Below are 25,887 nucleotides of genomic sequence, written 5' to 3'. Positions count from 1 at the left end.
TTTTTACTCTCGTATTCTTTTTCCTTATTGCCATTTTCCACACCCTTTAACTGTCTATATTTTTCAGCAGGGATTTACTATAAAATAAACAAACAAATTTTGTGCTTGAGCAGCAGGGGGAGTTCTGATATTTTTCTTTTCTTTTTTTTTTTTTTTTTTTTTTTAAATCTGCAATATATAATTTCATCCCTGTTCAGGTTTCATAGCCTAGGAGGAGCCAGCCTCTCAGGAGACGGTTATTAGATTCCATTTGCAGTAGTGGCTGTTTTCATTTGAATGGGTTTTTTTCCCCCACCCTATTAAACAGTGAAAAAAAAAATTTTTTAGTGTTCCAGCACTTAACCCTTTAGCAACTTCCATCAGACAACTAAGGGAGGGAATCTTGGCATTTAGAGGTTATGTTAATCAGTTCTCTTCTTCATAAACAGTGGTTGCATATGAAATAAATGAAACTGACTACAGAAGGATTTCTGGTTGTGGGATGAGAAAACATTCAAATTTTTACTCTTTTACTGCGTGTATCCCCTGTACGTCAGGTGATGCCTTCTTGAGCCTCAATTGAGTTTTGTTTTTTTTCTGGGGGCTCAATTTGCCGAATTATTCTGTAGCTAACAGAAGCAGGAAAAATTCTGCTTAATTGAAGGCAGTGGCTAGGTGTTAGGTGATGGTGTTGCTTACAGTGTCTTATGCTATTGCTCCTGTGCGCTTGACCCTGCTGTGGGCTGTGTGTTCTCAGCCTTGTTGTTTTCCAACAGAGATATTTGTGTGGACATATAGGGAATTAGGTTTTCTCTTTCTTCAGGTAAATGATGGGACATAACTTCTTGTTGTTTGTGAGCTTGCTTTATTTATTTGTTTTAAATGGTGCACTGTATGACTCTGCTGAAGTTTGGGCTGGCACAGCTCAGAAAAGTGGGAAATCTTGGGAGGCAGGGGTTCTTCAGCTGTAAAAAATTAGACACATGGCAATGCCTTGAGGCTTTTGTCTTGCAGAGAGATTCCTAATGAATTCAGAGGCTCCACGTCCTCATAGATGTAGATACTGAGGGGCATAGTTGTATTACTGCTGTTCTGAGACTCTGAATCAACTTAGAGTTACAAATTAGTTGTAGACTGCATGGTTATTGAAGCCTCAAAGGTGAGAAGATGGTAAAGGTTGTGTGATATGATTTCTAGTAAATTACAAGAATAAAAATCTGTTTCCAGGAAAAGCTGCCGTTTTGAAGTGCCTGCTGGACATTCACAAGATTTTTATGGAGAGCGAACCTGCCTACATCCTTAATGATCTCTTCATTACAGACTATTGCATCTGGATTCAAAAAACCAAGTAAGTTCTTAAGTAGTTATTGATGTGGGAAATGGTTTTAACATCGTCTACGAACAGGTATCAGTAAAAACAAAAGTAATGCTATCTCCTATACATGGAAATGGGATCAATCTTTTTCGTTTCGTAACCTTGACTATCCATCTATTTGTAGTGCATAAGATATTCAGTGTATTTTTAATTTAGTGACATTATTGGAGAAGGAAGGGAGGAACTGTATTTTAAATAAAAATGTGCTTTTTCATTAATATATTAATGGTTGGCAGGGAAATATAATTCTGGGGAATTTTAATTCTATTGCAATCTTTCTTAGGAAGGATGAGGTTTCTATAGCACTTACGTAACGTTAGGGAAAAAAGTTGGAAATGGCTCCTAGTTCAGGATTGAATTTACCATTTCCAATTAAAATGGACAACTTTCAATTCTGGCCATTTACATCTGCATGAAGTAGTTGCTTTATGGGTTGTAGCAGTTGTACCAATTGATTATTAACACAAGAGTAAGTGTGACAAGTATCTGTATGCTGTGTATTCCTACCCTATAGTTGCTTGCCAGCTCACTCTCCCCTGGCAATGTGCTTTGGCTTCCACTTCACTTGAGAGCAAACAGTGACTCTGCCACTTCCAGACAAGGCCTCTATGTTTGAGCGCTTCTGTGTCTTACCTGTGTCCTTTCAATGGAGTCAGCACGGCTTTACTTGTTCCCAGAGTCCTGGAACTAATTAGAAGTATCAGCATGCTTTAATGATTTAAAAACAAAAGTATTAGTAGGAAATCAGTGAGAGGTGGATTAAATGAACAAAGAAAGCTGCATGTTCAAATGTGACTAAGCTTTTTATTGTTCTTGCCAGATTTATTCTATTTTTCATACGGCTTTTGTTTTCTCCATCCCTTCTAGTCTTCACAGCCTTATCTGAAGGCCCACAAAAGTAGTGTCTGAGTTGCAAGTAGTATTTCTCTGAAAAGGAAAGCAGTACTGATATAAAAAATGCCGTTGTCATATTTGTTAATATAGCAATGTTCAGGCTCATAAAACAGTGGTTAAAAATAGTCTTTTGTGTTCCTGTTAACAATGTAATGAGAGGCTGGGAGAAGAAATAGCTTAAGTGTACAAGACACAAGAAGCAGTGAGGGGTTACAGAGGGAACTTTGTAATAATCATGATCAGAGAAGGGAATATTAAAGTGAATTGAGCCAGCCTGCATAGGCTGTATATTTAGGTGTGACTTTACCAGTATTTCTCAGAGAATTAAAGTTCATGACTGCTTATTACATGCTGTAGATATTGTTGATTCTTGTTTTCCTCTTTGTTTTCAGTATGTTTGTGTAGGTAACAATGCACAAAGTGTTCTAAAGCAGGTGTTTCCAAACATTTTTATTGATGAATCCTGATTAGTTACAGGAATAGCCAGTTCATTTTACGCTGTAATTTTTTAGAAGATTTTTTTTGGCCATGCCTTACATGCAGGTATGAGGAAATTTGTTCAGTTGAAGTTCAGTTAAAAAAGTACACTAAATTAAGAAAGAGAAAGTGATTTCGTGCATCTTTTACGAAGAAATGAGTCATAAAACAGTAATATCACTGCTGCCCATATCAATGAATATAACGTCTAGTAAGTCAGTCATCAGAACCAAGGCTTTCTTTAAATACAACAGAGGAAAATGTATGGTAGGTGCAAGTGACTGATGTATTAACACGTTTACTCCTAGATGCATACATTATGTACCAGTTAAGCAGACCTGACAGCTTCTGGAAAGAGGGCAATTAAGCTATTTTAATGTCATAATGACATGGCACAATAGTTCTCTGTCGTTAGGAGAACAAGAGAAAGGAGAACGGCAGAAACCATTCCTATTTTTAGGGTCTGAATCAGGAAAGCATTTAAACATATGCTTAAGTCATTCCTGTTCAGTTTAGCAGTGAAGCATGTGCTTGAAGTTAAGCATGTGCAAAATGAACAAGAACACTTTGGGTTTTTCTTTGTGTTGAAGGGAGCAACAAAGCTCTCTTGTCATTCAGAAAACACCTTAACTGATACAGATATGGGTGGTGAGTTGTTTGTTAAGGACAAGGGTTCCCAGCTCTGCAAGGTAAGGCATCTGGAGAGGAGAGTGGCACCCCTTCCATTCCAGGGGAAGACTGTTATGACCTCTCTCTGCTTAACTGCCTTTGTGATGGAACAATTTTGGGAGAAGTTATTTATAGGTATTTTTGAGGTGGTCTTTGAATGAACTTATTTGCATGTCTGATCAGTTTGGATGCTTTCTCTGCTTTTGTTTCTTAGCTATTCTTTGCTCCATGCAAGCTTCATTAACTTTCTTTGTCTCTGTTCTCCCTTGTTTTCATTGCTGCAGTCCCAGGGAACTCTCAAAAATCTGGGGAGAGTTGGGTTTTTTTTTTCTTCCCCTCTTGCCCTGCTCTGTAACCAAATCCTAGCAGAGGTTGGGGCCTCTTTGTTTAAACAGACTGTAGGGTTTCTTTTAGTGAAGAATATGGACACTTTAAAACAGCTGGAAGCAAGCCTTTTATCTCACCTGTACTGGCAGAGAAAAGTCTGGGAGCTGTGGGTTTAGGAAAGAAAGCTTGGTACAAGTAAAAATGTAATGGATGTATCAAGTCATAGTAAACACTCAGTCCTGTTCCAGATTAAACCTTCAGGAGGGGAACACCGCTGGTAGGTACCAACTTTTAAATACTCAATGTAGAAATAAAAGCCTTGTCGCCTACAGTGTGTCAATAGCTGATAGCAAATTTGGTTTGAGATCATAAGTTAGCTGTGGCTAAGGTAGATGAATAAGTGGATGTGTCACAGGATTGGCAAAAGATGATTTATTTTAAGCACAATGCATCTGGAATTGGAAATTAATAAGCTGGTAAGTAAAACACATGCGGGTGCCTAACAGTCAGTTGGCATTGGTGACTACAAGATAGTTCTTTAAGGGTTGTTTTTTCAGGAAAGTGGTTTAATTCAGGTACTTGTTAGTAAGATGTCCATAATAGAAGTCTTAGACAATGCAAGATATTAGCAAGTGTAGCTAAAATTCCATCTTCCTGTTTGCAATCTTAAAGCTAGTTTTACCTGCTTTCTGCTCCCTTGAAGCTGCTTGTGAAGTTACTATTAATAATTTGATTTATTGTACAAGTGGCACATAAGATCCTTTTAACTCTTCTTTAGGCTTTGAAGAAAGGGAGCACATTGCTCAGGGAAACTTACTAGAGAAGTGAGAAAAGTAAATGATATCCTGGGTAACACAAGCTAGACAAAGACCTATGGAGGAGGCAGCTTGTAGTAAACCTTGGCAGGTGGTGTCAACATTTACGTTGAAAAGCCAGATGCAGCCAGATGGAAAATTGCATCTTTAACCCCTGAGGTCATAATGACATGTCATCACTTCATTTGATCCCCCTGCTAAGTGAGCTTATCATCCACCCTGCTGTCACTTCTGTTATTACTTTCATTTCCATAATAAAATTAAATTTAATTTGTCTGGTTCACATGTTTTTTTTTCTTCAGGTCAGAGCTTTAACAAACCACTATGATGCATATGGCAGGCTCTCCAAGGTGAAGTTATAACTGAATTTATGAGTCTGAGCTTTCTTCCATCTTTCACACATTACTTTGAGCAGAAGTTGATGAGGAAGAGGATAAAGAGCTTTGGTGAAACCACTGGTGGCCTGATAGCTACAATATGGGCTGCTAAGACCAGGGGAATATAGGTGTGGGGTTGTTGCAGGAGAGCTTTTTCCCCTGCACTGGAGGTGATTTATGCATGTGTGACCCCATAGGAGTTGTCCTTCATAGAAGTCAGACGAGTTTACTCACTGTATCTTGCTGTGCTGAGGTTCCTTTGTGTCTCTGCAGTGTTTTGTATTCCCTTTTGTGCCAGTCTCTCTCTATTCACATTGCTTTTTGTTGTCCATTGTTGTAGATATGTGCCTTCTGGTAGCTCGGCCCTGCGGTCCCTACTGGCCTGCTCTGCAGTTGCACATTCACATGACCTTTGATTGCTCCACAACCAAAGATAAATATAATCTTGCTCATTTTGGTGACTGTAGGTGTTACAAGCCAGGTCAAGCTGGATTATTTACTTTAAAGTAAGAATTGGGGTTCCTGGTAGCATTTATACAGTCGCTGTAGAAGCTGTTATCTTTGTTGGAGTCAACTAAGCTAAAGCTAAGTCAGGTATTCCTAAGCATGTTATATCTGCCTCTCTTGACTCGCAGCTGAGACATCTGAAAAGCTGAGATAGCTTTATAGGTCTGTGTTTCTTGTCATCTTTTTGTTACAATCAAAACCTAGTCCTTGTTACAACATAACTACCCAGTCCAAAGCCAGCAGGGCGTTGCTGCTTTATGTGTAGGGTGTGAAGTTCTCTGAATAAATGTAGGATTAATTACATTCACAGCATGTCTTAAGGTGATGAGATTGACTGACTGTGATTCTTCAGCCCCTCCTTTTCTTTTCCCCAGGTTTTCTGAACTACGTTTTAGTCAATATAGTGTAATGTGGGCTTGAAGAGTTAAGGCCTGATTTTGTAAAGGCAGTAAGGAGCCCAAGTCTTTCAGAAATAAAATAAGATCCACGAGATTTAGGGTTTTTACTGCCTGTGTCACATTGGATTGTAAAATGTCCAAGGGAGCTAAACCTTCAGCATCAGTTTCAGTCCATTGCATTGGTTAAAGTTTGGTAGAGAGAAGATTTCTTTGTGTTCGTTCTGATCTCTTTCTTGGATTTAACTGGCTTTTAAAAATTATTTTTAGAGTTATCACTTTGTTTGCAGAAAAGGCTGGGCTTGAATGTGTAAGACTTATTTTTTTTTTCAGAGTGTACTGATAATCAGAGTAGTGCTGATGGTTTGACTGGGCTGTTGTGCCCATTTAAATGCCTTGTACCACAGTGAATCTTCAGAAGCCTCTCCAGTTTAAGTGTTTACATAGCTGTATAGGTCTTATTAATTTACATGAAGTTCTCACCTCTATGGAGCATCTTATTTATTTTCCTTGTATCTTGTTATATATGCCAGCTCACCCGTATCCTGTGCTGTGCTTGCCTGTAAGGCGAAAAGCATTTGAGAACAGGTCATGCATTATAGCTTTCCTTAAAGAATTACATTGAGCTTTTGCTAGATTTGGGAATATATTTTGTAACATTGAACATCTCTAAGCTTCTGTAGTCAAATATTATGATCTTTTAGATGAGTGTAAATAGAATTATAACATATATTCCAATTGTGTGTTAGATGATCAGTTCCACAAATAATTTTGTCTGCAAACTTAGGAAATTTGACACAGTTATTTGCTAAGATCTGTGAAAGTTTAAAAAGTGTTTCAGAGTATGTAGAAACCATTTTGATTGTGCCATTTTTGCAGATAGTTCTTCTTGGCGGTTTTGTTTTCGTTAGTTGATGTTAGATTTTTGTAAAGCTCAAAAATACTTGAATAGAGGAAGAATCTTTTAAAAATCTTTTGGTCTTTGCTTTATTGCTGCTTGTGGGGTTGATATTTAAGTCCCGTTCATCCTTTTTGGCATTGCCATGTTCCCAGGAATGACTGAACTGTAACATCTGAAACTCCAGAATCTACTGCTAAATCATGGTTGAACAGAATTAACTCTTTTTTACTGTGCACCTCTACTACAAAAATACTAAGTTCAGACAGGAGGATTTGAGAACAAATCTATCCTAAAAGGTTTTCAAATGGTGTATGACTAACATGTTTATTGCATTTTCCATTTGTAATGGATGGAGGAGAGAATATATTAACAGATAAGAAAAAATAATCAGTGCTTTCAAGCCTTCTCAAATACTAAGTTTCAGCTGTTAACCTCTTGGATTCAGCAGTCATGATTCAGAAGAACAAAGGCATAAAGAGTAAAATATTTTGAATGAAAATCCTGCTTGTTGGCTCTGTGGGATTAAACTGATTTGTACGGTATGTTCAAACCACTTAATACAGTTAAGATCTTAGGAGGAATACACTTCATAGTATTGTATTTTATGTGCATTACAGTTTCATGGTCAGTTTTACTCTGTTTAGGTTGTAGTTTAGGTTTTACTGTATTTTCATCACTTCCCATGTTAACCTTATGTTAGTGAAGGCTGCAGTAATTTCAGGTTTGATAAGAGCTCCAGTATTCAAAGTAGGTGGTGCAGATAAAAGACAAATTGCTTTCAGGATGCTGCTTTGAAAGCAGCCTTGCTGTTAGCATGTGCTTTGAGCATGTCCTGAGGTAGCCAGTTATGGTATTTATCAGATAGTATAGTACTCCAACAGCCACCACTGCAATATCCCTTCTTTTGATCTATCTTGTGGTTAGAGTGTTATATTTTTCACTGTCCTCCTTTTAATGGCATTGTTGTTGTGGATACAGTGAAGCCACATAATTCCTTGTGATCCACCCCCCTGCAAAACAAAACAGCTTGTTGGACTTTGGAGGTTGTAATTTGAAAATATTGTTTCATTTGCTGTTTTGGTTTAGTAAGAGCTGTGCAGGTGCAATGGATAAACTGTAAGATCTTGATGCTGCTTGTGACCACGTCTTTTCCATGAACACAGTAAAAAGCTGTATTTTATCTGGTTACATAGGCTTCATCCCTGTTGTCCTGTGATGACTTGCTACAGTAGTTCATGACTACAATCCCTAATTACTGTAATTCCTTCTTAGCAGGATTTACAAGCTGGCATTACTACTGCTGGCAGCTAGTTCAGCATGCAGCACTACATTTGCTTACTGCTTTGATTAATCATGCTGCATTCAGTTTGCTTTTCATTCACTTCTCTGGTGGCCTGTGGTGCTGTGTTAACTTTCAGATGTCCCAGCTGGTTTTCAAGCTTTTACCAATGATGGGAGCAGCCACTCTAAATCGTCTCTTTGAGGTTCATTTTATGCTTGTTTCAGTTCCCATGCTACCAACTGTAGGAGTTACAAATATGGCACTGTTCTAGGAAATATTGGAAGATGGAAAAAAAAACCCCAACCTGGGAAAATAAAGTGTTATTTTGTTGGTTTATAAAAAGTTAAGATCATCCATTGTTTTCAGAGTTTTTGTCTTAGTGCTGTCCAGTATCTTAAACAGTCTGGAAGAAAAGATAGCATATGCCTGTTTAGATAAAATTTTTTGATGATATTCACGTTATTTATCTAAAGGTGGAAAATGAATTGCACAGACTGACCCAGACTGGCAGCACGTGCTTATTTGAACAACATGAATTATAATACAACCAAGTATAAATAAGATGGCACGTTCACAAAAGATTGTACTTATGGATTGGAGAACATAAATTGGGGTAGCAGCTCCAGGAATATATGTTGGGTCATGGTTGAGAACAGTTGGAACCCGAGTACCTATTTATCTCTGAGGAAGTGAGAAGGGTGAGTGCAGTCTTCAGCCAAAGAAGCAGAGCAGTATCATTTAGGAGAAGCAAGTGACATGACCTTAGGATGCATCATTTGTGAGGCTGTGCTAAAACTAATTCTAGTGTCTATTCAAAGATATGTTGAAAGATGGAGAGAATTAGGGCTCCATAAATGTACGTGTCTGAATGTCCTGTGTTGCAGCAAGAGACTGAGTATATTCAGTAGTTCATTAGTAAGAAAGTTAAAGGCTGATTTGGACTTCTCTGCAAGTATGATGGGACAGAGATTTTGATTTTTAGCTGTTGTGTAGTGTAAGAAAAAATAATTACAAATAAAATCAATCTCATTGAACAGTAAATGGGAAGAATTCAGGCAGTGATGTTTTCAGATTTTCTTAGTGAAGGGTAGGGATGGGTTGGCTCATTCTCCTAGGTTGTCAGGTAATTCTGTACTGTCTTATTTGTTTCTGTCGAGATAGCATAGCTCAAATAAATACTCTGTGGGTCAAACTATGGGTCTGGTGTAGAAAGTATTTGAGATTTTGAGCAATTTATGCTACTAAAACAACCTTTTCTAGTCTTACAAGAGGAAATTCTAGCATTTTCCTTGAAACTTTGGTAAGGCTTTATCAATTTATCAAAGAGTACGTTGATTGTTGGTACCAGAATTTGGTAGAGAACCCAGATTTTTTTTATCTTCATCCAAAGTCATCGGCTCTTAATCCTTAGATCACAGTTCTTTGATTTAAAAATAGTAACTAATAATTTGCAAGCACATTATGTCTCATCTTTCACTGTTTTGATGCATGTTTTTAATATGGTTTCTTTTTGTTTACTGTCATCTTGAGCTGCTGTGCCTCTCATTAAATGTTGCATCTTATTTAAGGCCTGAGCTGTCACTTCAATTGTCTGTGAAGCAGTAGGTGCACACAGTGCACTTTGTAAATAACAATACCCAAGTAATGTAATATACAGACTTAAGAGGCTTAAAGCAAAATACTCTTTGCCCTGAAGGCTGAAAAATGTGATAGACAGGTGGATATAATACCAGAAATTCCTCTTTACATATGTTTTAACAAGCCCTGTAAAACAGGGGGTTTTAACAAGGGGTTTAATCTCTCCTCCCAGCTGCTGGCTGCAGTTTCCTTTGATGTTTTTCCTCTCCTTTCCCCTGTTGTTTTCTTCTATTTATTCCATCACTTTTCTATAGCTGATATTCCTTCAGGCTGTGTCTGAATGCACCTTACTGTGGGTAGAGAAGGCAAAGAAGAAAGCCATTCTTTTTTTCCCCTTAGGCTACCGCTTTGATTTTCCAAAGTTGTTGGGAGGCAGTCCCTATCTGCCTACAGAAGGGTCAGTGATCTGTGCTATGTCTTTTCAGTCAGCACATCTCATCTGACTCTTCCTCTGTTTTGAGCAGGGGAAGGATAAGCGTGTGTAGTTGTTGCCTTCCTAAGCAGGTGGAGGATGTACCTGTGATCAAAGTGGGAAGCTGATCTGCGGGCTGATGATGTCTTCCTGGTTTGATTCCAACCTTGTCAGTAACAAGCTTGGTGTCTTCCACCTGCCCTTGCAGGAATTGCCCTATAAATCTCAAGACAGAACAGAGTTAGAATGAGAGTAAATGTATGTTGAATGAGATAAGTGTGGGCCAGCTGCGTGGTGCTGCATGCATGGCCTGCAAGTTTCCCTGTTGCCCTCGGGAAGCCAGATCTGAAGCCAATTCGGTGGGATGTGGTGATAGTAGTATTGATATTTATTATTCAGAAGTGATATTATCATCTGATTACAGTGTTTGGAATGCTATCTCCTAAGTCACCAGCGGTGATGAAGACCAAAGTCTCAGTAATGACAGTTAAGAAATTCGAGGGTGATGGGGCTCACATAGGACAACTGTCAGTGTTCCATTTCAGTAATGCAGCCAATGCTTACCATTGCATTATAAAATCTGTTCCTTTGTCTGTTTTCTGGTGAGCTATCTGTTCATCTTTTGTTGTTTCTATTTATCATATATGACTTTGGAAGCTGTGCCGTCGTTAGGTGTTTGGACCAGCTGCAACTTACTGAAGATACTTTGGCAACATTGAGCTGCTTCCAAGCTCAGTTAAAGTATCTTTAAAGCATATAAATAATGTTCAGTTTCACTTTGTAGTCCAATATTAATTCTAAATCTGTTTTCTCTTGTGAATGTTTTCATAGTATCATCTACATAAATAAGCTGTTCTTCATTTCTTTTATAATCCATGTGTTTGGTTTCAACTTATCAAAGAGACCACGTAATGAAAGTAAGATGTTATATTGGAAAGCTTCATCTTTTTAAAATATATTTATAAATGTGAGGTTCAGCTCATGCAATGTTTAGATTCATTATGAAAGCAGCACTGCAGAATTTCAGAATAAATATGGAAATATTCTGACTTATTAAGCTAAAAGAAGTCACTTAAATTGAAATGATGGTGCTATGTTTTATATTTGATTTATGGTTAATAAAGTAATAGTTTAAGCTATGTAGATAGCAGGTCATGTTTACAAGCCTGCAAATTATGTTGCAGTCTGAGTATATCACTCTCTTAGTTTTAGAATTCACATAGTGCCCTTGGAAAGCTAGAATTTCAAGATGAACGCATTTTATGCATTCTGAACATGGTTTGTGTTTGTTTATATTAAACCCATTGGATGCTTCCACATCAGCCACTGTTTTCTGGTGCAGGACTGGTTTTTGTCATCTGAAGGTACATGGTGGGTTTCTCTTGTCTTGTCTCTTTATATTGGATTTCTGTTCTAATCCAGTCAGTTTAAAGCAGTTGCATCTTGCTTAGAGAGATTTATTTTCCAGACTTCTTTTTGAACCCAGTGCTTCCTTTTTAATAGTGTGGTTTTCTTATATTTTAAGATAAAGATTTGATGTGCAATGAATGCTTTCCCAGTCTCCACTTTGTCTGATATGTACATGGGAAGGAAGGGAAAAAAAAAAAAAGATTGCATAAACTTCCTACAAACTCAAGCCTTGTGCCTTAATCTCTTCACCACAACCTTTGACGCCTCCATCAGGGAGAGTAAATGCAATAGCTGGTTGGTGTGTGCTGCCATAGCTGTGTTCTGTCAGCCTTGTCTCATGAGGGTCATTATTTATAGCTCTGCTTAGTTTCATGAGATATGTAGGGATTTAAAGATCTCTTTTAAAGTCTAGTTACTCTTAAATTTGATTGAAGTTGCTTGCTGTTTCCAAGAGTTGTTAGAAAGGCAATAATTAACAGTAAGTATAGATGTGGAGTGTGTAAACGTAAGTTGTTGCATTTAGGCTAAACAGAATTCATCCTCTTGAGAAATGAAAAGAATGAATTGTTACCTGCAGTTGCATAAAATACCCTGAATAAACTAAGCACATTTTATTTTAGCAGCAGGCTTTTTCTAAGGAAGTGTAGAAATTAAGCAGTCTTCAGTGATGTGTGGTGGAGATGGTTTGTTTCTTCTCTGTGAAGACTGGTTAATCGAGTACTAAATCATGTGAACAAATGTTGTGTTACTTCTATTGTGTTTACATTCCTCTGCCTTTATTTTGCTGCAGATAATGTAGAAGATCAGTTAAAGTTTAGGTCTGTTTTTACCTGAGTCCTGAAAAAAATGATCTGATTTCTCCTTCGCTAACACACTGCATTCAGCATTGTTCTTATATTATCTTCCGTGCTCATTGATCAGAGCTAATGAGATTTTAATGGAGTTATTTATTGGTTCTGCCTCTTCCTATAAAAATGTGTAATAAACTAAGGACACGAAACTGTTGAAGGGTGCTGCTTGTGTTTGTCTCGCTGGCTGTTAATTGTACTACCACTTATGTGATTCTTTCAGCTCTCATAAGCCAGGTGGGGTTCGATGAGCTAACCAGCTAGTAAAGGCTGGAAAGTGATTTACGAGATGTTGCATATTCATTTTTTTGTTGGACTTACATTTCTGATACAATAAGGAATTTTGTGGATAGATGTGCCATTTTTGAAGTGAGATTTAAAATAGGTTTTAGACTTGTCTGTGTTAGGAATCTGTGGAATTCTCTGTGCATGGTGCAAGTATAAAATAACGTTATCTGTGTTTTTCTGAGGGAGGACTTTTTGGTTCCATGAAAGGGTTGCCCTGTGGTTTAGGTGTTTGTGTGTATTTTCTTTTCCATTTCATGCCTTAAACTTCATGGTAGTGGTGTTATACTTCAAGGTTTGGCCATGTTTCACTATAGATAATAGTTGTGTTCCTAGAGGTGGGTGAAATAAAATCTGTCTGAAGTTTCCCCAAGCTTGTGGGGAATTGGACTGAAGGTGTGTATAAGGTACTTGTCAATAAAAACGTGTAGTTATGTTCATTGTCAGTCTGTAACACAGCAATGTGTACAGATAGGCAAAGTGGTTGTCACTTTCTGTTAACATTTACCAAGACTATGGGCTTTCTCTATGATTTTTTTCAGAAGTTCATTTGGGGTATTTTTGTTCACTGATTCTGAACTTGCATTTTCAGAACTATTTCACTATGGTTGGAGGTCATTGTAGTGTGTAAGTTGAAGCACTCATTAGGAATAACCTTGACAGAGAAATAAAAAATGGTGAAATATAGCATCTCATATAAAACACATGCTAAAAGGTGTAATTGAATCTTAGTCTCTTACATCCAGGCAGATTTTGAGGCTTGGGTTCTTTTGTAACCCATGAGTAGCTTTGGCAAATGGATGGTATGTTTAGTGTGATGGTTTTCTTGTTATTGCAGCGAAACATCCATTTGTAAGGATTCTTTTCCTAAACTGGAGGATTTTTTTTTTTGTTATCTAATCTCATTGCTTGGCCACTTATTCTTTATTTGGGCATGTTGACTTTAGATGTTTCTACATTAATGAAGTCTGCTTTTGCATTCAGTGCCATTATTGCTTCTATGTTTTACCAGTCAGGGCCAATGAAACCTAGTTTCTTTCATGTCTTGAATATTTTACTAAAATAAAATTGTCTTTCAATTATATATCATAAGAATTTAATTTTTTTCTTTCTACCTGTTTGTATGTCAAGTGTGGAGAGAAGCAGGTAAAAGAAGCATGCTACTCCTGTTGGTCTAAAGCCCTCAAGTTTAAGTTATGTCATGGGGTAATTCAAGAGTATGTGTGTCTCTCTCACTTTATTCTTCACCCTTGGGTGTCAGAATGTGCGGTTCCAGTGAGTTATGGTGTTACTTCACAAGGTGAGCTCAGTTATCACCTTCAAGAGACTTTCCCCAAAGATCACCAGCTTGGTTGCTTAAGTGGCTGTGCACCACTAGATAGGAGCCGACATCTGAATTTTACATTGAAGGGCAATTTATTTTCCTCTGGAGTTTTTATAAGAATAGTTGGATGCTTTGTCAGCTGTGTTGCTCTTGTATGAGCTTACTTTCTTATCTTTTGATATCATGTTTGGCTGTAACTTTTTGAGCCTTCTGTTTCAGGGAAGCTTAAGCAGTAGACTGCTGACATAAGGATACTAGTTTTCATCAAGATCATGAACAGAGTTCCTGTGGGAAGTTAATGTTGGCATTATCAATGTTGAACAATGTCTCTTTACACCCTTTGTGTCTGGACAGATAAGGCTTGGGCTGCAAGACAGTGATGGATGGAATCCAGCAAGAACCACTCTAGGTAGGGGAAAGATGATCTGAAGGGTCTGGATAGTCTGGTCCTTTTGCAGGTGCCGTTCTGTTCAGCAGTAACAGTCCAGGGGGAAACATCAGCTGCGTCCTATTGCAGCCTGTCCTCAACCAGTCTTGTGGCAAGGCAGAAAATTTAATTATCCCTTATAGTTTACCTGACACATCAATGTCTTGCAGATACTAAATTTACACATCCTCTGCATCTGAACTGCTTAGGCTCTGCTGTGGAATAACACCTGGTGATGTCTGAGATTAATATTAACATATTAACTCTAGAATTATCCTAATAATCACAGTGTCTCTGACTAGAAGAACAACTGTGGGAAATTGTATGCAATGCTGCCAGGTATGTACTTTGAAACACATTTAAAGTGGGTATACTCTTGACTGGTTGTACTGTTTATCTGTTTTATCTGAGAAAGAGGGTGTCTACAGAACTTTCTCTTGTAAGCCTGAGTTTTGCCAGGCCTTATTGAGCAAGGTGGTTTAAATATAGACTGACAGTTTCTCTTTAAACTTGGTAGTTTCTCATACAGTAAGTATCTAAAAATTGAGGCAGTTGGGAATGCCTTGTGAACCAGCAGACAGAAAGCATACTGCTTAATGAAACAACTTTACTATTAGATGGATCCTGTGTGTCCGGAGCTCCTGCTGAGCAGAGAAAAGTTAAATAACTGCCCTTTTTATATTTGTCAGCTCTGCTGACTGGCACAGCATGCTGCTAGTTTGTGTTTGAGTGCATCTCAAGGAATTGGAGGCCTACCAGGGGATGTCTGCTTGGCAATGAGACAGACCCATTTTCATATTTGGTGGAACCTATGACACTGCAGAGGCGTGTCTGCACTTGAAGTATCTGCTGTTTCTTTGAGACTTGTTTATCTTGCCTGTAAGGTTTAAAGATAATTAATGTAAAGTGCTTTACATTTTAAATGGGACTTGATGGCCCTGTAGAGCCAAGTTATAGCGCTGCTAGTGTGAAGGACCAATTCCTATTGTAACACAGTGAATAAGTCCTAACCACATTCAAACAACATAATATGACAAGTCTTCAGTTCGTTCCCAGGTTAGTTAGGTTTCAGCTTAGTTCCAAGAGCAGTTAGGTCATATTCAAACACCAGGCTGTTAACTGAAGCTCTGGTCAATGTTTTTGGGATACAGGTTCCCACACTTTGTTGCTTTTGTGTTGTGCTTGGGCCAGAATGGCTCAGCCTGCCATGACAGCACTTGGGTATTGTACACGGACTTGATTGTGATTGAGCAGAGGTAGGTAGTAAGAAAATGCTGTTGCCTTATAGTTGTGTTTTGCTGCGTCCTACATGTAGTTTACACTGTATACTTTAGAACAGTGGATGCTTGTACATATCTGTGAAATGCAGAGCCAAACTTCTGAGGCACTAGAAATGATCCTTGTGTTGTTTACAAAAGCAAAAGCAAGCTAGGGCTTGTGCTTGTACAAAAAAGTCCCTTTTCATTCCATAGTGAGATGTTACTGACTCCTGCTTTGAAAGGCCATGCTGCCAATTTGAGTGTTTACTTCAATGTTTGCGATTGCTTTGCGCAGTGGTTTAGAGATGTAACTCCCATGCCACAAATGCAGTGCCACCCGCTGTACAGAATGAGGAACAGAATGCTGATTTTCATATTTGCAAGATCTTTCAGTTGTTTGTTTGTTTGTTTCTTAACATAACTGAACTGTTAAAGCAAGTGAATTGGATGTAAGGCACGTACCAGGCAGATGGAAAGGCCTGGCCCATTACCACTTTTTCTTTCAATCTCTTCCTTTGGTAGTGCTATTTCTGATTGATGGACATAGGTTATAGAAGCATAATTACTTCTCTCTAGTTTAACATTTGGGAAAAATCAGAGGATTTTTTGGCTGGATGTATCCCCCAAGTCCTGCATTTATTTTTTACTTTCTGTGGCTAGATTGATGTTCATCTTGCCTTCCAGTTAAGTCTTCATTGAAAACAAAATCTGAGGTATGCGGTCTTCTGAGAGACCTTTTTTGATAGCTCCACGTTCTATCTTGATTCATCAGATCTTAGTGCCCACTTTACTCCTAGGAACACAAGGTAGAACCAGAGCTTGTTGAAGCATTAGTTTTTGACAGGAGAAGTTGTGTGTTACTTCCCTCCCACTCCAGCTGCTGCTTGTGTCTCAGCACTGCAGTCAGTCACTATTGCCATCACTCTTTCTTCGTGCTGCCGCAGGTGGGCTGTGCTGTGAACCTGTAATTTCCCTTTCCTGTTGACATAATCCTCTTTTTCCCCTTATTTTATCCATCTCTTTATTTACTAAACCTCCTTTGATTCTTTGTTATTTTCACCCCAGCTTTACCCTTCTACAGTCTAAGACCTGTGGAACAAGATTTTTTTTTTTGCTCCTAGCACACAGAGAAACTCTCCTGTTGCCTAGACAAGGATTATGGTAGTTCTGTCTTGAGATTTTAATTCCAGGCTACGTGGACAAGACCAGAGATGCCTCTGTTGTTATCTGTTCCTCAAAGCTATACATTAAACAAAACATGCATCTGATCAGTTTAACCTGTAATTAAAAATTTTCCTTAAGCAGCTAACATCTTGATAACTAATGATTATAATATGTAGCACCTTTAAAGCCTATTATGCATGTTTATGTAAGAACACTATTACCATAATAATAAGATATCATTACTGCAAATGTGCATACTGAATGATCATGTCTTCAAGTAATCATGCAATTCCATTAATCATACTTGAAAAATTAAAGTATTTGCTGTCTCATCTCTAAAGCGCTACTCAGAAGATGTTAGAAACAGCAGGACCTGTTTACTATAAGTCACTAATACACGGTATCTCGTTTCTAGTGTCTCATTTTTTATTTCCTGAATTGTTGCTTATCTCTCAGCTAGAGAAATTATTATCTCAAAAGACCTATAGTGTCCCATTGAAAGCATTTCCATGCTCTGATTTTTATGCTGCTTGCCTTTTTTTTTGTCCAGGGACTGCTGCCACCTTTTCTTAAGACTGATGTGAAATGCAGTCCTGAACCTCAGTTCTCTGTAAAAGTAGATAATCACCTTAAGCAAAATGGACTGATAGCTAATTGCAGTTCTGTTAGTCCCTTACACAAGGGAGAAATAAAAAAGCTGTTCTTGAAGTGCTCTATTTTTTTCTTTTAATAGAAGATTGGAAAGCTGGGAAGTGGAGTTTTCTGCTTTTATGTATAAATTTGTCAAGAGTGTTGAGGTTTTCTCACATTAAAATGTAGAGCTCTGTAGACTGACCCCTTTTTTTCCTGGAAAAGGCTTGATGACCAGACTGAAAGCTGAGAGGAAACATTTAGCCTATTAAGAAACTGAGTGACTGATGAGAGACTTTTTCATGCTGTTTAAATCCAGCTTAAATCAAACACCTAAATGGCTAAGACCTAAAAAAAAAGTAAAATGATCTTTTAGGTTTTCTAATGATTTAGTAGAAGATTTCTATTGTGGTTGGCCTAATGTGATCTTTGGGGCATTGATGGTGCAGAGAGAGAAGGCTGTGCAGGTCTGCATGAAATCCCTACCCTTTCCCCTTTCCTGCAGTGTGCTGGTTAGTAGCTCTTGCACCTTGTGCCTGGTGTTGGCAGTCACTGCTCCATGGGATACCATGTGAGAGAGCTGAATGGAGAAAGTTGTAGAGGTTCAGAGGATGTTTGGATTTGTGAGCCTTCTGCAGGCATTTACGCATCCAAGTGTGGTCTTGTTGTTAGAAGGGAAGAGTGGGCTATTTAATCATAGAATCACAGAATAACCAGCTTGGAAGAGACCCACCAGATCATCGAGTCCAACCATTCCTATCAAAATGGCTTTTTTTCTGTAATCCTTTGTAAAGACAAAAAGCGCACGTCCTCCTTTAGTAGTTCTATCAAAACTTTTGGGGAAAAGGACTAAACATGAAACTTGAAGCCACAGTTGTTTTATGAAATCAATTATCGTTATTTTGTAGTATATTTCTATCACCCGGAAGGAATTAACCCAGGATTTTCCAGACTAAGACTGCCTTTTACAGTTTTAGTTGTATAGTAGGACGGATGTTTGTCTCTGTCAGGCACCAGCCATTTCATTCATTCTCTTTGAACTCATTGATAAAAATGCATTTGTGTACAGAGTGATCAAAACCTTGCTTCTTTAGAGAGGCCATTCTTTTATCTGTCAGTCATGCCACATTTAATTTAGTAACATCATGTGTGTTGAGTCAATTTAGTGTATCATTCTGTATATTTTCTTCCCTAACACTTGGCATCAAGTAATCTGGAGCACAGCAAAGTATTTATTAATGTCACAAAGTACATGGTGCCACACATCTCCTTAATATTTGATTCAGTTGTGTGACGTGTTCCTATATCTAAGGTGTTAACTGCATTCTAAGAGGGTAGTAAAAGAGGAGAGGAGGATTTTAGGGGAGTCATTTCAAGGGCAGAGTATCTAGCAGAAAAATATGTGTAAAGTTAGAACAGCAGAAATCGGGAAAAGGCAAAAAATAACTATAGGACTGGGAAACAAAATGACAGACATGATAAAAGAGATGTAAAGACAAACAGGACTTTCAAAATTGACTTGATAGATACAACAGCAATAGTGAAACAGGTGGGTGAGGCTGATGTAGCTGGAGCTGAAGATGTATCGTCATGGGAAGTGATTGTGCCTACAGCTAGTTGCATGTGGCTGTCAATGAAGTTAAAAGGAACTGCATCTAAAATCAGTGGAAAACAGCTTTCTCTGTTACAATGTGCTTTCAGCTTTTGGAGCTCGTGTTCTTATGGACAGTCGGGCAATAGGACAGGAAAAAGGATTGTATCTTGATACTATTAGCAGCCCTCAGAGGGGGAGGGGGGCACATGCACACACACATATATGTGTATAGTTAGAAGGAAGGAAAGAGACTTTGGAAAGCAAAGCAAAATGCTTTCTGATAGGGATATAAACTCTTGTGATTTGGGTCACTAACCAGCTTCTCAACAGTGTGTTCAGGAAACAGATTCCCCTGCAAACCAGTTGTTCTGTTACCACCTACCTACAAGGCTTTGTGAACCTTTCTATGTATCAATTGACAAAAATAAAATGGAACTATATCACAACCACCCCAAATTAGAATAGGGTTAAGTAAGCACCTTGTTGAAATTTGATACTCATGTTTATATTGGGAGCCGTTAGGAAAATGTGATTTCGTTCTCAGCTTTAGGTTTAAAAATTCTGGAAATATAAATTATCTGTTGCTTCAGTTACTTCTGGGAAGCACTTATGCATAGTTTTCCCATCTATGGGTTAAACTAAAAGTTTAATATGTTTTAAAAGTTCAGCTTTTAAATGTTGCACTGTCTCTGTAAAAAGTATAAGAAGCTGCATTGAATTTCCCTTCCCCCACTTTTAAATGCAATTCCTTCAGGAGCCAAAAAAACTGAAGTGTCTGTGTTATACTGAGTAATTATGCCCCCTGGGAAATAGAATACAAAGATCTTTAAAATCATTCAACTGAGAGAACAAGCACTTTAACTTTTGCCTCGCAGGAGTCATGTATTACATTATCAGCTACTTGCTCCAGTGTCAGTGTGTCATGCCTTGCAGGTTAGCAGGTTTGGCAGAGGAAATGAAACCCAGTCAGTTACTGCAGGATTTATAGTAGACCTGCTGTTGCAGGAAGTGGTGAAAAGTTGATTGATAGTCTGAAGCAAAACTCTACAACAAGAAACAGGATGTATGTTTGTTAGTTTATACCAGTTTTCCCCTCCCTTTCCCACCCCTCCATTTCAAGGCACTCTTTTTTACTTGTTGGCTTTTTGTTTATAAATCTATGATGCACTTTGGTAAAGCATGTGCTGACTTCAAAACACCAGGGAAAATGGATCTAGCTGCACCAGAGGTTTGAAGCTGATGTGGTGTGCCTGCTTTATTAGAGGTGTTTAGCTAAATGGTCCTGATACTTTGGTTAAATTATATTTCAACTGAGTTATGAATGAAAGGTAAAGCTCACGTACAGACAGAGTATTGAACACCTCCTGATATATGAATGCACCAAGCTAGCTGTGAAAGGAGAATGTATCCCTGAGATGGACCTCATCAGCTATACTTTATTGGTTCATCTGCGTTTAACAGACATATCCATATCCAGGCAGAAAGCTAAAATGATGCTGCATATGAACTTTAATCCATCAACCCACATACTGCAGAGTTTGCTGCTGAAGACAGCAATCCTGAAGAGGTTTGTTCTGAAATCCACTTTCCCTTTCTGTGCACTGCCGAAGTGTCAAAGAAGCAGTGTCTTTTTTGAAAGTGTCACTAAAGACTTTCAGTGGGATATTGTCTGGCCTTGTGGGAAAAATTATCCAAAATAGTAGTAATTATGAATATTTTTGGTTATTTTTGTCTTGCTGCATCTAGTTTCACAATCATAATTGAAGAAGAAAATTGTCTGAAAACCAACTGAATAGTAGAAATATTTAAGATTTGTGTTCTTGTTATCAAATGGGAAAGTTCTGTTTGTAAAGTTATATAATATATCTTGTTCTTTGTTAAAGGACAAAAAAGTTGGCTGCGCTCTCTGCATCCTTGCAGGAAACTGCACTCACCAAGTCCCACATAGGATTTGAACTAGAAGAGCTGGAAGCAGCAGCAGTGCTGGTACAAGAGGAGGAGCGCATGTTAAAAGCTGCTGGCACAGTTTCCAAGCAACAGCTGCTTTCCTCTGAGTCGGAGACAAGTGAGACTGAAGAATCAAGCAGTACTTCATCATCTGAGACAGAAGGCTCTGATTCAGATGAGCCGGAGTCCTCAACCAGTGAAGACGAGAAAATAAATTCTTTACAAGACACGCTTCAAGAGGAGAGGACAGCTCCACTTATTGACTGTAATGGATTAAGGCAGGGCACAAACACTTCGATGTTTGAGCTAGGTGATGAAAAATCCAAGGTTTCTTTGCAATCTACATCTGTTCCTGGAAAATTGATAGAAGAATTAGAAAAGCAAATGCACACTGCAATTAGACTTGCAGAACAGACTGAAGACTTGGCTACTGCAAGCTGTGTTTTACAGGAGCAAGAAGAAAACCATGTATCTGAACCTGACAGATGTTCTAAAGATACTTCTGGGAACGGAAATTTCTTGGAGGTGCCTTCAAAGACAAATCCCTTGCTTTTACTTTGCAGCACAAAGGAAGATGAGGACTAAAAGACAGTGTTAGAACCTGGTATGACCCACTAGCTCACTGATGTTATGAGGTGCCCCAAAGTCTATCCTGAGCTACAGGAAGAAGTTGATCTTTTTCTTTGTAGTGTTGACAGTTTGGGAAGACAAGAGTGCTTTGAAAAGGATTGATATAGCTGCATTCTAGATATGCTCGTAGTTAGATTTTTATTTTTTTCTCTGATTCAACAGATTTGGTCTTTACATGTGGGAATGTGTAATTTCAGTAAACTTCTAGAAGGAGCTTTCATTCAGCTTATTTGATAGTAGAATCGTGTTCTAATCCAACTAAAATGAGTTGTGGCATCATTTTCATTATCTTTAGCTGTTAGAATTTATTGAAAAATATCCTCGTTGTGTTTGTATAAACTGGTTTATGGTATTTTGCTGCTTTTCGTTTTAAAATGCTTTATAGCTAAGCATTGCAGAAATAATGGTTATAACTTTAAGCTGACAAAATAGTTTTAAATATATGAATATTTTCTATTTTTTGTACAAAATAAAGGAAATGTCTTTATCATTTCAAGATGGAGGGGTTAGAGCTTATGTTTCTTCAGTTCTTATGTAAGTTACTAAAACAATTTTGTCATGCATTTATTCTTTGTGCTGTTTTTGAAATGTATCCACATCTGGATACTACTGTTGCTCGTTAAAGAACAGAAGTCCTTATTATTTAATGTTTCTTTCTGCATATACTCTTAATATCAGCACAGTAGTGTTAAACAAAATGATAAAGCATCATCGTACAGCGGTTGAATATAGGACTGAAAGCAACTTGTGCTGTCTAGGTCTGGTTTTGCTATTAGTTATCGTGTAGCTTTATCCAACTCAATTGCTTCTTTTTGCCTTTATAGCATTCAAATACTTCAGTCAGTAAATAAATCTTGTGCTAATTTCTGTTAATTCTAGATAGGTTCTTGAAATAGGTGGCTACTGCAAATTATATGCTGATATTCAGTCTCTACAAAAGGATTTGGGAGGGAGGCAGGATGGAACACAGACCCTCCAGGTTTGGTTCAGCAGCCTGACAAAACAGGAGCACCTGGCAAAACAGGATTCACCTGCCTGTGGAGGAGCAAGCCATGATTACTTTTCAACCTTTTTAATAGTACAAAGTGTATAAAAATCCCAAGCTCAAAGACTTGTTCTTCACCAATGCTACACCCTGCTGGAAATCAGCAGGCTAGCTCTGTTCCTGTGCTGACTCCTGTTCAGTGAGAACTGCACCCCTGATCTGCCAGTATTTTTTGTGTTCTTAAATGCCTACCAGTTGCTTAATCAGTCTCTGTGTTCTCTCCCCCAGGGGACTAACCTTTCCCATGTTGCATGTCGGTGAGCACTTACTCTTCTAAATGCTAGCAATAAAATCTACACTGTAGCTGCAATTATGCAGCCTTGTCTGAGAGAGGGGAAAAATGAGCTTAAGGGAAAAAAATGTAGCCCTCCTCAAGCTCTCCCCAAATTACAGCTATGAAGTCTGAAACTTCCTTCAGCTGAGTGTGGGCTCGAAATACACATTGTGAAAATTGATAGATACTGTAATGTCCCATGTCTTCAGCGCTCTGTTTTTCTTTTTCCATTCTCCCATTTTGAGGAAAACTTGAGAATGTTTCTCTTTTCCTAACAGATCTACTTGCTTTCAGGGCTGACTGTGTCTTCTGGAGTGAGGACAGCATCTTTGGTCCCATTCCCAATTTTCTTCCCCTTGTTGTCCAATGTTGATGTTCATCATTGTGTTTTTGCAGAACCCTTGTGTTTAGTGGTTGTGAAGTCAAAAATGAATTTTGATTTATATATTGATTTATAGCAATTTTATGTGACCTTTGTAGTGGTGGGGTCAGAAATTTATCCATATTGGATGATAAGAATTTCCCATGTGGCTGTATTATCCAGTACACTCAGTGCTCAGGATGAGGAGTGTCTCTCTGAAAGACGCCTTGCTTCTCTAAAAAGAGAAGGCAGAGATGCTTTTAAAAGAAGAGTGGATCTCTGCAGCTGTGGCCAAAACTGAGGCTTGCAGAATCTATGAACCACAAACTCTTGGGAAAAACGAAAAACCTGTGTCTCCTGTCCTGCCCTGCTAACCCCTCAATCCTGCAAGCAGCTGTGGGTTCTGAATGAAGCAAGTGAATTCCAAGAAAGAGTCAAATTTATGTAGAGGAGCTGTTTGAATAAACCTGTAAGAATTGTTCTTATGCAGGTCTTCCAGGCTGGAAATGGGTTGATACAGGAGGAACTCAAGGTGTGTAGGCTGTTGGTTTGAAAACTCTTTTTTCCCTGTCCACCCAAGCTTATTTGTAGCACAGCCAATACCTTGTTTTAAGGCATTTGTTGCTTATCATTGTAATCAGTCTGAAGGGAACAAAACTGCAGTGTCTGGACAGAATTCCTACTGCAAACAAGTTTGAATATGAGCTAAGTCTGAGAGGGGAAGAGCTGTGGGATTTTGCTGGAGGAGGGGAAAGCTGTTTGTCTGAGCTGTACTGTGTGCTGGGGGAGAGATTAAACCCAGTTGGAAATGTAATTTGTTTAATGTCTTGTTATTAATTAGTTAACTTTATATTAGAGATCTAGGTGAAATAGAGCACTTTGTCCCAGCCTTATGTTGTGGCAGTGGTGCAGAGCTCCCCTCAAGTCAGGTGAGGTGTCCAAGGGAAGACACCTGACACTGCTGCTGCAGACTGTCTTTGGGACAACACCAACCTCTGTTCTTATCCAGACCCAAGGCAAGGTGTCATTCCCAGCCCCCCATCCTTGCAGAGATGTTTGTGAGCTCTCCTTGCAGAAAGCTGATCTCCCTGGGTAAGTAAATGGCAGCAGCCTGGGCTCTTGCCTGAGGCCCCAGGGGAGTCTGTTCTCCATCCTCTCTGCTGCTCCTGCCAAGGAGAGCGTGAGTGGGATCTGCAGGCCCTGCTTGTGCAGATGTGCCAGCCCTGCTTGTCTTGAGCTGCCCGAGTGCAACAGAGCCCTAGTAAATGGGAATGAAGGAAAATCTGGTGCTCTCAAGCCTTGGCTCTGCTACTGAGCAGGACTGAGGGGGTAGCACGATGTGTGTGTGCAGGGAGGGAGTCCTTGCATCCAGGACTTGGCTCTGAAAGAGTGGACATGCGTTTAGGTTAAGGAGGCACTTGTTCATGTAGTGCTTTAAGAATAAGGTGTTAAAGCAACGAGTGGAATACTGGAACCTATCACTAGATATACCAAACTTTATTTTGCTCTTTTTTTTTTTGCATGGAGACTGTCACCCATGGGACTTTGCCACCTTTTAGTTTCTTTCCCCAAAGATAGAATCAGTGATGAACTAATGAAATAACTGACTTCCTCCCCCCTCCCCACTGGCTTCTTTTAATTCCAGCCAGCTTTCTAAAAAGTTTGTGAAGGCTTTGCTATACATCAAAAGAAGAAAGCATCGATTAGACTTGATTTACTACAGTATATGATAAATATGGCAAAGAAATTGATTCATGACACTGGTCTGAGGGGGCCAGGCAACCCTCTGCCGTTAACACAGCTGAATATTGTCAAAGCCTGAGCTGACTGTCTCAAGGCTGGAGAAAACAAACACGGAAACACATGTCAAACAGATAAATAGCTCTGCTGTTTAGAGCTCTCTGTGGAGGCCATTTGTCTCCAAGATAAGGAAGAATGCACTCCAAAGCTGTGAGAAGATAAGCTGGGAGAACAAAATGAATGTGGAATTGCCATGGAGTTTGCACATGGAGCAAATATCATGCCCCCACTGCAGGATTCTTTGTGATGAGTAGGGTGCTGCACCCAGTGAGATGTCTAATTGGGAACCTGCAGAGTTTTCCTAACTATTTCAGCAGTGGATGGCGTTACAGATTATGGCGCACGCACACCCAAATGGTACTGGTGGCAGTTGTCTTAACAAGTCGCTAATTTTGAAGTATTTTCTGAGCCTGTCATGGATTCGTTTCTCTCCTTTTTAGCGGTAAGTGAGCTGCAGCTTGTGGTTGTGTGGGCACATGTGAGGCATGATTTTGTATTGACAAAATAAATTTGGGTTTATAGTATTGTTTATCATATTTTTATTTTCTTAGGTTTTGGAGAAGTGACTGTACCATTTCCCATATAGTGCATTTGGAGACCATATCTGAAATGCATTTGGTAATGTTGGTTTGGATTCCAGTAAACATTTTCTCATATTCAAAAACTGCAATACAGCTGAGCACAGTTGGTGGCGCTTTGGAGGATGCTTGGAGACAAGAACAAAATCTGTGTCCCTCAGGTGAGGACTAAGATGTTGGCAAAGCTCGGTGAAGGAGGACGGCTCTGACCCAACCTGTTCATTTCTCTGAGAGAAGCTTCTTTAGGTCGTCTAGTGCTGGTT

The 25,887-nt window shown here is 38.8% G+C and overlaps 1 protein-coding gene across 1 annotated transcript in view; it reads left to right on the top strand.

Annotated features, from left to right (window-relative positions):
• Window positions 1-21,918, top strand: part of SHQ1 (SHQ1, H/ACA ribonucleoprotein assembly factor) — a 45,257-nt gene extending 23,339 nt beyond the window's left edge. The window contains exons 10-11 of the mRNA XM_069866016.1: window positions 1,207-1,327; window positions 20,873-21,918. Of these exons, the coding sequence (XP_069722117.1) occupies window positions 1,207-1,327; window positions 20,873-21,521 (770 nt within the window). The 3' untranslated portion in view covers window positions 21,522-21,918. The remainder of the gene's footprint in view (window positions 1-1,206; window positions 1,328-20,872) is intronic.
• The last annotated feature ends 3,969 nt before the right edge of the window (window positions 21,919-25,887 follow it).

The sequence above is a fragment of the Phaenicophaeus curvirostris genome, chromosome 11 (assembly GCF_032191515.1).
Source record: "Phaenicophaeus curvirostris isolate KB17595 chromosome 11, BPBGC_Pcur_1.0, whole genome shotgun sequence".
In the NCBI taxonomy this organism is placed as follows: domain Eukaryota; kingdom Metazoa; phylum Chordata; class Aves; order Cuculiformes; family Cuculidae; genus Phaenicophaeus; species Phaenicophaeus curvirostris.
The sequence above is the reverse complement of the archived record's forward strand: the minus strand, read 5'-3'. Positions and strand labels throughout refer to the sequence as shown.